Below are 16943 nucleotides of genomic sequence, written 5' to 3' on the forward strand. Positions count from 1 at the left end.
TATCCAAATCAGGCCAAATCCTGAAAAGAAACTTATGCATGCACTGGTCAGGTTGTTACCTAGATCACAGATCAGATAAACCAATACATTCCCATAGGGACACAAAAATATTGCATTGGAACTGCTTGAAAAAATTCAGTCGCACATACCAAATCCCCCACACAAAGCTTAATCACTCTAGTGTTTCTGATGATGGATTTATTTTCCTGCATCAAAAGAGCTTCTTGTGTAGCAAAAGCTTTTTAATCCGTGAAAAATCTTCTAGGTACAGCAAGCATAACTTCATCTTATGAACTTCACCATACCTTTACTTTTAATGGTATCTGATTTATTAGTTTTAATTTTCCCTCATTTTATAAAAGTAATTTTAATTCTGAAAGAAACCATTGATGCATTTATCTCCTCAACAGCTGAACCACTGTAAGGAAAAACAGGAAACAGCTGGTCAAAGCTAAACTGTGATGAGAAACATGTTCAAAACTAAAAAAAATGACTCAAAAGTGATCTACCATTTGCAAAGGTTGGATTCACAGTCTTTCCAAACCAATGGCACAGAAACACCGGGCAAGGCAAATTAAATATGAAATGATTCACAAATGCCTGCTAAAGATGAAAGCTTAAGGAACTTTGTTGCTTAAAGGAAGCATTCAAATTACTGTAAAAGTCCCCTTTCACCTATTGGTTAAAAAAAAAAAAGGCCCAGTTGTATTTCTGGACTGCCAGAGAATAGGAAAATTAGTACACTGCTCTTTTACATATGATCCCTGCTTTACTTCCAGTTTGTTGATAACCTCTACCGACCCTCTACATAGTCGCAACCTATCGAGTGAGATGGCATTAATAGAGACACCAAAGCCTCCTTCATGCTCTTAGCAAATCACTAGATGTCAATGAAATGTTCAGAATCCAAAAAATTCTGCATTTCTAGAATTCTCCCTTGGTGTATTTTAAATGGTGCGAATTTCAAAAGGACATGTAGGTGAGTCAGAATACAAGTAAAGCTCAGAAAAGGCAAATATTCAAGTGTTCATGAAATAACCTCTTTTCTTCTTCAAAAACACATTTATGTTTAAAAACATTAACCATTTAGTGCAATACTAAGATAGTAAACAATAGATAGGAAGTCCAATATTATAGTTCCCATGGCAACTGTACTGTGCTAATATAAAGTAAAATATATGGCACATGCACAGGGTCGTATTATAATTGCCTCAAGTGTGTAGCATGATGCTCTAAGTCCACAAAGTTACTCAAGACAACAAACTCCTAATTTAAAACAGAGGAGACTGAAGACAGTTCTCTCTGAGGTCTTTTTCTTGGTCCAAGCAAAAATAACATTTAGAACAATTCTCCACGGCTCAGATACTTTCTTATGGTTTTGCTGAGAGATAAACCATACAGAATTATTAAAACCTTATTTCAGACTAATAGTATTTTACTATTGATTGGATATATAGATATATATATATATATAAATTACCTTAGTTTTTGTTTGCTTTTATGCATGTATCTCCAAAATCACCAAACAGTTCATTAACAGTTCATGCTGGTGGAAAAACTGTTTGGTGGTTTTGTTTTTTGTTTTTTAACCACTAGAAACTTGGTATGTCCATGCTGCAGACTACAGTGTAGCACAGAGCTAACTAAGCCTGCTGAAAGTTAGGCCACAGCATGAAAGAGTTTGGCAGTAATTCTTCTTACCCAATGCCTGAGCGATACAACTACCAGTCTCTAAGTCTACAGAGCAGCTGAGATCATCACTTGTTTGTAAGACAGCTAGAACAACAGGGTCAGGTCCAGAAGTAGGGCTTCTGAACAGAGTGGTAATATGAACAGTAAGTAACAGCCTGTGCAACTGAAGGGTACTGCTATCTGCAGCTAACAATTCAAGGAGGTTTTAAGTATCAAGTTAAGCCTTCCAAACTGACCATCTTTTCAGTGCATTATACATATTTATATAGACAATAATTTTAGTTTAAAGCTATAGTTTTAAAACTGTTTAATGTAAGATTTTGGAATTCATTTATTAAAAGATTTAATGTAAAATTCTGGATCCCATGAAGCCCATAACTGTTTTGTACATACTTTTTTTTTTCCTTCCAAGTCACATTGCCCTGTAGGAGATTTTAAACAGATTTCAGTATGACCAGAATTTCACCCACTCTTTAATACTTGAGGAGAATTTGTGAACACTTTAAGAACTAAGACTGTCGCAGTATCAAACCAGTGCAGCTATAGCACATACTTTGTTTTGCTCATATTTTACTAAAGAAAGTCTGTATCTGATGTGATTTTTTGAAAATAATTTTAAAATGTCAGGAGAATAAAATCAAGATAGTCATGGAGAGTATAAGAATCACTTTTAATCATCTCAAAAGAAGCTCACATTAATTTTATTATGAAATTGAAGTCCAAATGCTGGAAATAGTCAACAGACATTATAGTTACTGGAAAAGCTAAAAAGAAAAATCTACCGTTTTCACAACAGTTAAATTGTTCAGAGAGTCCTATAGCAGGTGCATGTGCTGATTTCAAAATAAAAACAAACTTTTTGTTACTGTTGCATGTTCCCATACTGTCGTAGCACACTTATTTGTAGGTATCTATCCTTGAGCATTTATTATTCTAAGAAAATCGTAACTTTGTACAGTAAGTATTGTAATTCCATAAATGAAAAGACTCTTGAACTTTCTACAAAAGTGAGGACAATACCACCATCTATAAGTAAGAATGATCAGATATTCCTCTCTCATGCTCATCTAGAGGATTGATAAGCACATTTCAAACATGAAGCTTCAATTTCATTTTAAAAATGACTATGGTTATGGTTTTAAAAGTGATAACAAAATGGATTCTGCCACACAATTTTGCATCTCAGAATGAGCACTGTACGACATGTGTGTTTTGCAGATAAAGACTAGCTTCTAGTTTTGCAATTTTCTAGTGAAGTTATTAGGAGAGTAAGAAAAGGGAAAGAGAAGTTAGGAATGCCACGACTGAATGTTTATGTTCCCAGCGCTGCCCCACTTCCGACATTCCTGGTGAAAGTTGCGAGCTGTCACACTGCCCTGAGTCACCAGGCTTCCAGCTGCTGCACTCGGGCAATTAGCTTTCCTTGGTGGGGGAGCGCTCAGAGCTTTCCTGTCGCTTGATAACCCGGTTCATATGTATTTGGATAGTACGTGACAGCTGCATTATGTTCAAGTTTTATTCCTTTTCTTTAAGCTGTCACTACTATATCCAAAAACATACTACTGACTACTATATATATATATATATATACACACACTTTGTAACCAGATGCTCATAACTATATGATATCAAAACACTTTTCATAAATAAAGAAACTGAATAACCTTGTATCTCATGGAGGATGCCTTAAATATTGTGGCCTTTTTCCTGCAGGTATCATTTTACAAGAACAGAAAATTTCCTACAAGTCCCTGTTTAAAATTTCATACCAAGAAGATATATGCCTATTGGTTCTTGTCAGCCCAAGCTTATTCTCTTTTATAAATTTTCTAAAAGATTCCAAAAGACTGTAGAAAAGCAAGATAAATTAAAGAAAATATGTATGAAACTTCATGAGTTCAGATTTTAATTACCCACTCACCAACAGAGCAATCTTTATACAGCACAGATTTTATTCATACATACCAGAGTGAACGGTCAAAACTTTTCAATAGTTCATATAGGTAATTGAGATAAATTAGTTTTTAAACTAAAAACAATTTAGAAGAGGGGATAACTTTATAACACTCTAAAATAAACTCTTCAGCGTGCTGCAGGGAGATTTTCTAAAACAGATCTTCATGCTTCTTTACAGTTAATGAACAGTCACTAGAAGGAAAGTCAGAAAATGTGGAAAAACTGAAGACATAATGTATTGCTCTTGCCAAGACTCCCACACTATTGGCTCTAAATACATAAGTGTGCTCACAGCTAAAACTCATTGTTCATAATTTGGCCCCAAATTGTTAAAGCTGTAAGGCAACTGCAAAATAACACAAAGTACGAACAGATTTCTCTCTATCACACATTATAGCAATAAAATTGACTACTTAGGCAGACAAGGTAAAAGTTCTATTTTTAAAGCTAGCCTATAAAACTGGAGTAACTCAACCCAAAGCAAATACAAGTACAGAGCTTCATTTAACAAAGTTCAATTTATTTTTACAGCACTTACTGAAGGGAAAACATAATTTCATGCCTATTTGGCTCCTCTTTTGCTTCCCTGATTTCTTTCCAACTAGTCAGTTTTACTCATGAACTTTTTTTTTTTCTTTAAATAAAAGGCTGTAACTCTTACACAAATAAAAAAGTAATGCAGGGTCAAGATAGAACAGAGCAAAGCTCATCCATTCCTTCAAACTACTTTAACATATGAATAAACCTTTTTGTTTAGAAACATGACAACAGTAGTAACAGGTAAGATACTCGTGCACAGTCAGAGAAAAAACTGATTGTTCAATGGGAAGAGAACCCAGGCCACTTGCTTTATTCGCTTTATGTCATTTTTCTCCTGTAAATTCCTTTCAGACTGCTGGACTAAGAAATTTTATTTCCAAGTGGGAAAACAAAAGAATCTCAAACCCCAAATCTGTCTGTAATTCATAGTAACATCCATATACGGTAGAGAATTGCAAACTGTCTTTTTATAATAAAAAAGTGCAGCATAAACTTTAGCATAAAGAGCAGTGTAACATTTTAGGCATACATGCAAAAGTGGGAGGGAAACATGCAGAAGTCCATTTAAATAATTTCTTCTTTTTAAATATGGAGCAAGAAGAAAGTGTGGAAAAAACATATAATCTTATCAGAATGATGTTCTTAGCACAGCGAATCTAGACCTGAAACTCTTACAGAAACAATTTAAAACGAACCGACAAGAGAACACCTATGAGATTTTAGTTTCTTAGGCTGCTTTGTGGCTTGGGAACCTCACAGAGCTTGGCAGAGCGACTTCACTAGCAACACTCCTACTGCCAGGTGGTTTCCTGGGGCCACTCTACTGAGCTGCGCCTCTGTTTCACCAAATCGTACTAGTCATCCGAGTGAAACAAAACACGTACTCAAAGACTCTTATGCTTCTCATACTGTCCTTAGTACACAGGGTAAATCAGATGCTTCCAAGTTTTCTTGTTTTACCTCTTAAGAATCTGCATAGGTCTTGTAATTATATAAATTACATGTTTTGTACCAGAAAATGTGTCCTCCAAGATACTGTCAGATAAAAGAGGGGTACACTATTCATTCTGACAAAATATTGACAATAAAAGGTAAATAGTAAATCCTACACCTGACAAAAGTACTCCCCCCCCAACAAAATCTCCTCCTCTGAACAAACAGCACTACTAACATTTCGTTTGATCATAAACATACAAGTACATGTTTTCATGTAATGTAAAGTGCTCCTGTATTTAGTTAGTGTGATTGGTTGTGAGAATAGTCAAAGTAGATGTTAATTCCATGACTGACAGCAAAACACCAATCTATCTGAAAAGTCATTTTTGTAATGCAAACATCTCCAGCATAATGACGCCCAAAATTCTGGAATCAACTTGAGTTACATAAATTGTATTTTCAGAGAAGTCAGAAAGCATACAACAGAAAGATACACTGGTTAGAGTTGCTGGGACAGCCCAAGGGGGAAGGGTGGAGGAGGGGGAAGGGGAATTGGGAATTAACCTCTTTATAGGCTCAGAATTAAAATATTAATTCTAATTCTGAAGAATTTAAATAAAAAATTTCAGACAAACACACACCATATATTAAAGGGAAAACTTCTTATGCCTCTTCTGTCTGGCTCTGTTTCCTTTAAAAGTATTTTCCAAGCTGATTGTTTCAGATATCACATTTCTTAAACAAGGCAGTAAAACTCTTTACCTCCCAATCTTTTTTCCTCTCCTTAACTATTAGTTAACAGATGCCACCAGCTGATTATTGGTCAACTGTATGGCAAGCAAGAATTCTTACTACAAGAATCCTTACATTAGTCATGCAAGAAATCACGAATCCTTGCATTAAATCAGTTTTACACTTGAATCAAAAACACTGAAATGAATTTAACCTACATGAAAAAATGTGCAATGATCATAGATGCTGAAATATTATACCAATTAAATTAACTATGAAACACTCCTTTATCAGACAAAAGTTAAGATTCTATCTGTAAACAGATGTAGTGATAATAATTAAGGGTTTTTTTCAATTGCTATTGCATTTGGTTTTGGCATGTCAGTAGAGCCTAAACAGCTGGAGAGAATGCAAGCCAGCAGAATTCTTGCCTCTTAAAGCTTCAGCTATGGGTATCAGGAACGTAATGACACAGCAAAGACGGTGCTGACACCTACAAAATAAGCTTAACTACAAAATTCAATTATTATGCATTGCAGCTATGCTGTTGCACAATTACACTGTCATCTGGAGATCACCAGATCACTCACCTGGTTTGAGAAAATCACCCAGGGGGTAGCCTAGCGAGTTGCTCATATTTTATGTCTTAGTCAATAGTGCACCTGAATACTTTTGTCATATTATATAACACTACCACAGAAACACCACCCTATCAGGAAAAAAAAAAAAAAAAGAGGCGGACGTCAGCACTATGAACCTAATGTGTCACAGGCACAGAAGGTTTAATGATTCTAGAAACTATGACTTTTATAATTCTACAGATTGCTAATGTGATGCAGCTGAGTTGGACCAAAAAAGTGGACATGCTGCACCAGTGCAAGCAAAGCTAACAACAGAGCTTGCACTCCCAGTATTTGTTTCCATGGCAAAGTCTTCAAAGGTGTCTGGGACAGCTTTAAGATGGACTGACATGAGGGCCTGCACTCATTCACTGTTCTGACACTGACAAGCACATTTCTCATGTATAGACACAACAGCCATGTTAAACACATGCACAGCGCAATGCTTATCCTTATCAGATGGACAGGGCTACACAAGTACATGAAAAATTAGGAAAAAAAGTAATTCAGCATAAAAATCTTCTCTCTGACAATGCACACTAACTACACAGCGGAGAAGTCTAAATCTGTATATAAAATATGTAAAAGCAGTAATCATATGCTACATTTAAAAAAGTATTATTTCTTGTATTTTCTATATAATCCAAAGCCTCAGTCCTACCTTCCTATACTGGGAACAGTCAAAAAATTAAAAAAAAAAAGACAACAATTCAGTACCTTTCCAATATTAGCTCTAAAATTATGTTAGAGATATGCACCAATGAGACCCACATTTTCCCATTTAAAACATAAAGGTCTTTATTGTTCTCTGTTACACCAGTACCATTAGGAAAACTGAATTTCTCTGACTTTTTTGCCCTGAAAAACAGAGCTACTGTTCACTTAGCTGTTCCAAACACATGCATACTCAAAGGGTGAGATAAGGGGAAAGAAAGAACAAATTACCACATTCATTTGCTACTTTCTCCTTCTTCATCTATTAACATGAACACTTCCTACAAATGCTCACAATTCATTACACTATTTTAACTCAGTACATATGTTTAATAAGTATTTGAAAAGTCCACAGTATTAATTTCATGTTTGTATAAAAGCATCTGTAAGGCTAATAACAAACCATAAACACATAGAAATTACAGAAATTATCTTTGATACTAAAATAACAGAAAACTAATGCTAAGAATGTTTGATGCCTATTATACATTAGAAGATTAAATACAGAGGTTGGTACAAAAAAAATTTCAGAAGTGTCCATCTGGAAGAAGACAGACTTAAAACATGTAGTTTTAAGCCTCTTTTCAACACAAGAAGACACTCTGCATTGTAGTTAGACTGTTTTACTGTACTTGTTAATCTTTTGTTCACTCACAGACAGAATTTATTACAGTTATTGCTGTGTTTGTATATGTACTACAAAAGCGTTCAAATTAAACCTTTCACACCCAAAAATGTTATACACTCAGTTTTATGTGGCAGTGGTGAGAAAACACAGCAGACATGTCAGTTAAGTTAAACTGGAAATACCTGAAGAAGAATCCTGAACACATCCTTACCTCTCCATATTTGCGTAAGTGAAAGTTATCCTAGATCTCAGCAATGCAACATTCTCCCTTCCCTCCCTTCTCCCCCTCCCCACCACAAAGCATAAAAGACTGCAGAAACACACTGAGCTGATGCCACATTAGATAAATTTGTAGCTCATATCATTCCTTTAGTGCAGTGTGATCACCCACCAGGGCACATGCTGCACTAGCAAGTATCTACTCTTCACTGGTTGGGATAGTGAGTATCACAGTAATGAACAGCACCATAAAGCTTTGCTATCTGATACAAGAACTGAGGGACAGCTGTACTTACAACTCTTTAATCATCTACCTAAACAGAAAAATATTAGTTTCTAGAAGGATATTAGGATATTATTGGAGGACACAATCATCATGAAGCTCCTGGGCCATCAAGTCCATTCTTCTGCTATCACTGACACAATTTCATATAATTATAATTAAAGATTATATAAATGTGCATAATTATCCATAAATACAATTTTATAGAAATGTAAAATTATAATTATTCCCTCATGCTAATTTTAAACCAAAATGAGTTTTTAATAATTCAGCTTATGTAGTTCTAAAAAGCAGTGTTCAACACAAGGCTGAGATTCAATATGGTTAGATGAAATATCCTATTAGGTGGTACTAAATGTTTGTCAGTCAAAGGCATTTCATTGAATGAAAGGTCATCAGGTTAGCAAAAGTCTTACAGAAACAAACAAACAAAAAACTATGAAAAGCTTACCTCATACCACAAAGACTTCTGAAGAAAGGAATTAAATTCCCATTTTATTAAGGACTGAATTATAGTTAGCTGTTCTGTTGTAATCCTACAATGCTTCAAGCCGCTGCCGTTTCTCCTTTGTTCAACATAATTCCAAGACGCAGTTCCTATGTGCCCTGAAGGTAAAGTCCTAACAATTGCTCTTGTTCCAGTATAAACTGATTTTTTAACCTCCTTATCATTTTTACAAAAACGTCTTATTAATAAAGTGGAACGTTCCTTTTTGTTTCTAAAAAAATCCTCCTCCATCTCTTCTTCACAGTTATCACTGCAGTCTTCAAAATGGCTCAGAAAGGGCTTTGAGGGCATTCTTCCAGTAAAGTTATTTCCACAGAAGTTGTGACCTGAGCATGCCACTTTAACCTTTCTTGCTGCTCTTTCCAGGCATAAATACTTATCCCTTAAAGTGTCACAACCATCATACAACTGTTGCCCATTTCCATTCTCACAATTATTTGTCAACTCCACTAATCTGCAAGTGCAGGCTGTAGAACCAGTGGTGTGATCATCGTCAGTACTTACTGGCTGCAAGCAGTTATCCAAAATGAAGTTGTTGTGTAAATTGCACAAAGCCTTCGATACATTTCTTTCGCTAGCACAATGAAAGTGAAAAAAGGCTACCTTATCAGCATCGGTAGTTGCATTCTTATTTACAGCTGACGGGCTTCTTAACGAAGGTCCATCCACTTTCAACTGAATTTCAGCAAGCATGGTTCTTTCCAGTGAAACAGGAATTCCAGTTTCCAGGCACATATCTCCCCCTACTAAAGAATCACATGATTTATATAACTGGCTGCATGGAATATTGCTCTTATAGTTTTTCTGTACAATGTTACGGTTAATATTAAGAAATTCCATTGAATCAGGGATGGGGCTGTTCCTCCCCCAGAAGTTTTCATTACTATTGTCATCAGTCATTTCTTCATTTGCCAGAGAGAATATTTTGGGCAGAGAGCCCTGAAGACTTTCTTGTTCAAGTCTGTGTAAGTATGAAAGCGTGTGTGTGGTTTGTCTTCCCGGGCTGGCAGTATGTCTTTTTATAACACTGGTGTTCAAAGCATTTTCACTATTTTCATCTCCAGCTGACTGAGCAGGTATCACTTTACCCTGTACCACAGACACAAGAACAGAAGCTGTCATTTCCTCAGAGGTCATCTTGACACACAATCTTTAGCTGTTGGATATTTGTTTGAGGGGATTCTACCAATCATCACACCATGATTTCAGTGCAATAAAAGATTCAATGCTAAATAATCAGGAAACACACAGTAAAACATACGTTGGTTACTTGTTCTTTTTTAATTGGGGGGGGGGGGTGGAAGGAAAAAAAAAGAAAAGAGTAATTCGTTTAACTACTGGGCTATTAATCTTTCCCAGCTGTGGATTATTTGCATGATATATAAACACTCTTAAATCAGCTTCTTAATGTGACATAGCCATTTGACTTTTCCCATAATTAATTCTTCTATCAGATGTAGCACAAATATTGTTGCCTCGGGTTGCAGAAAAAGAAAAAAAGTGAACGTATAATCCATGCCAAAGACGTATCTCTCTGCAGGACATCCAAAAAGTTGGTTTTCTGTAAAGAAAAAAAAATACATATATTATATATATATATATATTTAACAGAATCCATGGCACAATGTCCACAATCACAATTACAACACAAAGAAATGGCTTTTATGTAAAGAGAAGGAACACAAAACATCAGAAGATAATTACACTGAAACCTAGAGAATTTCAAAATACAAGTTTAAATATGTCTTTACAAGTCTCACTTTCCAATTTGGGGAAATTGCAATCAATTTTATGTATTTAAATAGTGTCTTCATTACACTACGGAAAGCTACACGACTGAATAAAACTAATTTTACTGAAGCTGTAACACTGAAATTACACTGTAAGTAACTGAACTTACAAGATATATATGCAAACTGAAATAAGAAAGTTTACTATCTATAATTTCTCTAACTTAAAGCCAGGATAATTAAAATATTTTGAAGAAAAAAATATTATTTTTAAACTTATGCTGTTTTTTAAAATATAGCTAATTCTTTTCCTGTTCAAAACTGAAGTCTATCATGACAACAGTTGTTTTGGTGTTTTGAGGTTTTTTGGTTTTTTTTTCTTCCCAGTAACCCTTATGCTGTGTTTGGTACTTTGATATCATAAAGAAAACACAATTTTTGCTAAAAGTTTATCACTGAAAAAGACAAGCATGAAGGCGTACCAGGATAAGAGACTAAAACGTTATCAATAATCTTCTCGACCCCTGTACTTATTTATATGCCTTATTTAGGCAAAAAAGTTAACTTGCCCTTCAACCTCGCCATTAATTCTCAGTTTCTTTCCTGTATACAGCACAGTAGAAGTAAACCTTGGAATCAGAAGAGGTTATCATTAGTTCAGTAAAGGAAACAAGAATAGAGACATGCCCAGATAAATCATGGTGAATGAAAATTACATAAATACATGCTTATATTATAAAGTATTTAAGCTTAAGCACCAAAAAGAGAAAAGAGTATCAGTAATAATCTTCTACCATTTCCCATCCCTCTTCCCCGCTACTTCTTTCTCTTCTAATCCCTAGATAACAGCTTATGTAACTTTTTTCCACAACACACTTGGAAAAGTGTGAGAAATTCATCTAGAAATGTTCCAATCTTATTTCTTTTGACAATCATTTTTGTGTCTTCAAGTCCAAATCTACATATGATGATGCTTATCATAGGAGAAAGAGCTAGGGGAGCTAGAAGGAGAAGCAGCTGTTTTTTCTTGATTTTATTTTTACTCTTAAGTCTCTTTGTTGCTATACCAAATAAAAATAATACTTGTAAAAAGTACAAAGCAGGTACATGTATTAATAATATTCTTCAGTACTAATTTTTGGAGGATTTCTTTCATCTATCAAAACACCTCAGTCTACTGATTCATCTTGTCTGCACCAGAAAAATTCCAGACAATCCAATGAAAACACAAACTACTGTAATATATTCATAAATGCACTCCCTGTAATACTGCTAAACCAGAAATAAAATTAATGGAATGGACTGTCACTGCAAAAAATATACTGGTTGCTGAATGAAATTCTTATAAAACAACGTCATTATGTACAGCAGGAAAAGCCAGCAACTTCATTATTCAATTTTAACACTACACAAAGACTTTAAAAAACAAAAAAGCTTACCATACACATTAAGTTTCTTTACATCATTCTATATGGAGAAACTGGGTGTGTGTGGGGGGGGAATCCTATCACTGATGCACTCCTGTGAACTGAAAGCTGCTATAATTACAAGTCCACTTCTTTCCCCGATTCTGTCAACAAAGCTCACTCAGGGGCCAGAATTGCTCTTCACAGTCTTCCCAGAAGTTTCTTTCAATATCATTCTCCCACCTCTCTCTTATGCCAAAGAGTCCACACTCTCCAAACTGCCTCTCGCAGGATTCGCCTTTTCTTTTCTCTAGAACTTTATCTTAATCTTCCCCATCCGAGGTCACGTTTCCCGTCAGCTCCACAGGCTATATGCCTGCCCCATTTCTCTCTATCAGCGTCACTCTTCTCTTTTTATCTGGGCCTATGTCTGAAATATATATCTTCAAGAATAATGTCTGCTTAAGCAGCTCCCTACCCATGTCCAGCTGTTCCCATCCTCTCACGACCACTGCAATGTGATAGGGAACTGATCCAGCTCAAAAATTTTTTGCTCAAGTTACTTTACAGCTAGATCATTTTCCCAATTCGGATCATCATGATCATACTTATAGGTGTGCTGCAACACCACACGAGAGGAAATGAGCAGCAAAGGGAATGGATGGAAAGGCTGCTGAAGTTGATTTAGACATCACTGCAATTTGTAAATGCAGTTTGATGTTTCAGCTATGCCAATCTAACAGCCAGCTGCCACTAAAACTGGCAGTCTCACTCCTCACTTTTGACCTTGAGTCGCCACTTCCCCCAGCTTGTGGGCCTAGAGCTCAGGAGGCCATAGAGTTAAGTTGATTCATCTAGCTGACTTGTCAGGAAACTCTTTTCTTCCAAATGAGCTGATTCACCTTGTCACCACATGATCACTATATCCCACGAAAAGGAAATATTAGGAATGCCCAGAAAGGAAAATAGGACCACACTTCTCAGTAGCAACTTGACTTTAGACCATGTTTGCTCTGACATCTAAATGCACCCTGAACATAAAAATCATAGATTATGAGAAAAGCTATCTAGTGTAGCAGTACACTAAAATCTCATGAAATAACAAGCATAATAAAAACTGTGTTAGGGCAGAAGGCATTAATAAGGGTCATCAGCAAGCCTCTGATCTACAGACAACTGCAAAATACCTGAAGCAGCAGCTCTGCTGAACAGACAAGGGTTTCACGTGTCCCTCATTACACCACTTTCAGCCCCTGCTTTCCACTCTAATCAACAGATTTCAGTTCACTGTGCCCAGCAAATTCCTTAAACTGTTGGAATTTATTAAACATGTTATGAAGAACTGTGTTAACACTGTGCCATAAATGCTGTTGAGCGTAAAACTCAAGCTCAACCAATAAAACAGTATTTTGTAGCTTACTGCAAAATGGCAGAAGTTTCACTTCCCATGGCTCCCCTGACTTGCATACCTGCACACGCAATGCCAAAGCCTAGAGCCTTTTATTAAAAACCTCATGGAAACATATGCACACATTCACATACAAAAACAATGCGGAAGTTATTCAAAATCATATTCTGTCTGTTGCATATTCACGCAAAACACTGCGATTCACAGTTAAATCTGAATATAAAAATGCATGAAGTAGACTATTAAGCCTCCATTGTACTCAACACATGCTGACATTTTCTAAAGCCACGAGATTAGCTGATGAAATCCATTAATAACTACACTGGTTCACTTTACAAGGCTTTAGTTATGTCAGAAATGTAATGTGCTCCTTCTAGCAGTAAAGGAAAGTAAAAATATAAGAAATTAGATCCAGCATTAGTGAATCATCCTGGATGCAGAGGTCAGCCAACAAAGACAACTGAATAATGAAAATAAACAACTTGGCAACCTTTCAGCACACACACGCGCAAAACATGTCACATGCTTTCAGACTTGAGAAACTGATTTGTCTACTTTTTCTTTTCCTGTGTTGTGTTCACCTTAAGACTTAAAGCACAAGCCAGTCCTAGTCATTAATATTATTATTAATATTAATAACATGTAATAATTCATTATTCAACAAAAAAATCTATCTAGGATTAAAGTCTAAAACTGCCTAGGTGAAACATACTTCCAACATAACCAAAGATGAAAAAGCTGCATTAATTTAGTATCAGTTAAACTTTTAATTCATTACTTAAGGTAATTCGTTTTGAAGACCATAGAAATTCTGTTTCAGTGAAAAAAATCAGGGAATATTATGACTTACACCGTTATTTAGACTAAGGAAAGGCACCTGAAGGATCATACTAGTCACATGATCTGTGAGAATTTCAGAGCTTTTTAAACATTAGGCTATCAAGGGAAAGATCACTAGATAAATATATGAGGATGCTTGTTGGACAGATATATTTTCATTTAATCAACTTAAAAGAGTTATTCAGAAAAGCTTTAGTCAACTCCCCACCATTATCTATGATCACTAGAACCACCAGGATTAGAGATCACTGTATTAAGAAATAGGTGGATTTTTTGCATTCTATATAGCCTGCTGAAAAATTTTCACCTTGAAGCCAAATGTGAGGTCAAACAACTGAACAGCAGCTGCAACTTGTCTCAGACACACAGGAAAACAGACAAGATGCAGGGAACATGGTTTAATTAGGCAGCAACTTTATTAACTTTTTCATCTGGTGACTACTGGCAATAAATTGCACTATGCATGTTGTGATTTTTCCTTAATCATTTCCATGTAGTGGAGATCTGCCATCAGTCCTCTACCTCTCCACAGCTGATCCCCAGACCTATTAGAGGGTTCTCACTGCCTTTCTTCTTTGCATGAGGATTAAGTCTAAGGAAAGGGGGTTGTCTTTTTCTGTGTGAAAACATCAGAAACCCATCCTCCTCTTTGGCTTCTGTACAAACTCCCTTTTCCTAAATTCGTTCCAACTTTGGTTTAGCTAGAAACTGAACTACATGGAAGGAATACATGAACTAGACACAGCACAAAGAGACAAAGGCAAGCAACAGGTTTGTCCCCTTCTACCCCAAGCAGGATTCCAGATAATTAGCTCAGTATTTAACACTATTAGCTTAGCCTAGTAATACATCCTTCTCACCATTGGATCAGAACTGCCTCACTCAAGTCTGCCAAGGATCTTGCACAGATCTTGAGCGAACAGCAAATAACATATTCACAACACTGACCATGTGTGTTCTGTGAGTACCAGCAACTGATCACCCAAATCCTTTGAAACTTTTACAGCTTCAAACTGGGAAATAATTTAGCCACTATCTCATTTCAAGGCTTTGTCCACTTTTGAAGATTTTGGCACTCCCCTGGATTCAATGCCAACATTCATATCTTCGACTTATGCTTTAACAAGTTTCCAAGTTCTCCACAGCATCTATTAATGTGTTTCCTCCCCAGTCAATAAATAAGTTCCTTCACTCCTGCCACCCAGTGTTAAATATTCTGGAAAATACTCAAGGATCATCTTCTTACTGGGATCTGATGATCCTGAGAAGCCCTGCTTACATATAAGCATTATTGTTCCAAGAACTTGGTTAGCACATTCAAAATCTGCCACCTGGAAGCATAACCTTGTTATGTCTGTAAAAAGTCAACAATAACCTAGGACTGCATCCAAATTTCATTTGAAGGAAGGTATATTCCCTCCATTTTTTCCTGTCATCAAAGTCTCTCTCTTCAGAATCATTATCACAAATAAACTCAGTATGTGTACCAGGGAAATCTGCATTATTTGAAAGGCAACAGGGTTCCTGAATGCTAAGGAAAAGAAATGCAAGTAAGAGACTGATTGCAGGCCCTCACTTGCAAAAAAACACCACAGGATCACAATGGTACAGCAGTGAGGATTTTGGCATTTTATGCTCAGATCCCATTCTCTTGCTAGTTCATTTTGGTACAATAATGCTTTCATGGATGCTACCTTGACCAAAGGATACTGTTTGTCTAAGTCAGTTGGCCTTTAGAAGTCAGTCCCACAGCTAGCCAGCCACTAGCCCAGGCCTATAACAGGTTACACCCTTCGGACTTGTCGACAGCGTTCAGACATCATAGCATGCCAACCACACTCCATGACCTGCCTGGAGCACCACCCATGCCCCCAAGCAAGGCTCTTCCCCGCACTGGCATCTAAGCTGTGGCAGTGAAACAGAACAGCAAATCAGTTTGTACAGCTATAAGTTCCTATTTGGACAGTGCAAGAACAAGTACTAATTTTGAGGATCTACAAGCCTTGGCTCAGCAGCTTATAACTGAATGCCAGTTCAGCTTCAGGGTAAAGAGCCATTTTTCAAATATCCTATCAACCCCATTTTCTCTCATCCTCCCCTTTCCTAAAGGGAGAGCAGAGAGGTTGGGATCACAAGGCTGAAATCCCTGCCCCCCCCCCCACACACACACCCCAACCCTCAGCAGGAGTCTCCAGCCCTGGCAGTCCCCTTTCTTATCTAATCCTAGTTAACAATGAAGTGTCACTGGTAAGCAGCCTTCCTGTTGGGCTAGTTTGGCATTTCTGCCCAACGTGAAACCATGCCCTTAAGGGACTTAAAGCAGCACACTGACATGTATTTCAACTGCACCTTGCCATAAAGACTGTTACTTTATCTGAATTTTAAAATTACTCGAAACTAGGTCACACAATGAGTGACAAGAACACCTTAGATTCCTCTTCTTGTTCCTTCATCCTTATTTTTTTGTACAAGCACCCAAGTCTCCTCTCATTTCCCTTCCTCTCACTGTCCTGCCCATATGCCATTAGCTGTAATTCTTGCTGTGTTGGTGAGAACAGAACAAATCCATAAAAAAAAATTTTTAGCTACTAAAATATGCCTGATGGTATGTTAGAAGCATATACATCACTATAGTTTATCTTCTGTAAACCCAAATTAACACTTTTATTCACATTGTTAAACCAGATTGGTGCTATTAAAAATGTTACTCGAGTAATCAGTTACATATTAT

At 36.5% G+C, this 16943-nt stretch overlaps 1 protein-coding gene across 2 annotated transcripts in view; it reads right to left on the reverse strand.

The window, feature by feature from the left end:
• PLCE1 (phospholipase C epsilon 1) overlaps positions 1 to 9968 on the reverse strand; it is a 146309-nt gene extending 136341 nt beyond the window's left edge. Inside the window, exon 1 of one of the 2 annotated variants that reach the window (XM_026066683.1) lies at positions 8772 to 9968. In XM_026066683.1, the coding sequence (XP_025922468.1) occupies positions 8772 to 9965 (1194 nt within the window). In that variant the 5' untranslated portion in view covers positions 9966 to 9968. The remainder of the gene's footprint in view (positions 1 to 8771) is intronic. The other variant, XM_026066682.1, reaches the window with a different exon arrangement.
• Positions 9969 to 16943: the final 6975 nt, after the last annotated feature.

This window comes from Apteryx rowi, unplaced genomic scaffold (genome assembly GCF_003343035.1).
Source record: "Apteryx rowi isolate R43461 unplaced genomic scaffold, aptRow1 scaffold_246, whole genome shotgun sequence".
Lineage (NCBI taxonomy): Eukaryota > Metazoa > Chordata > Aves > Apterygiformes > Apterygidae > Apteryx > Apteryx rowi.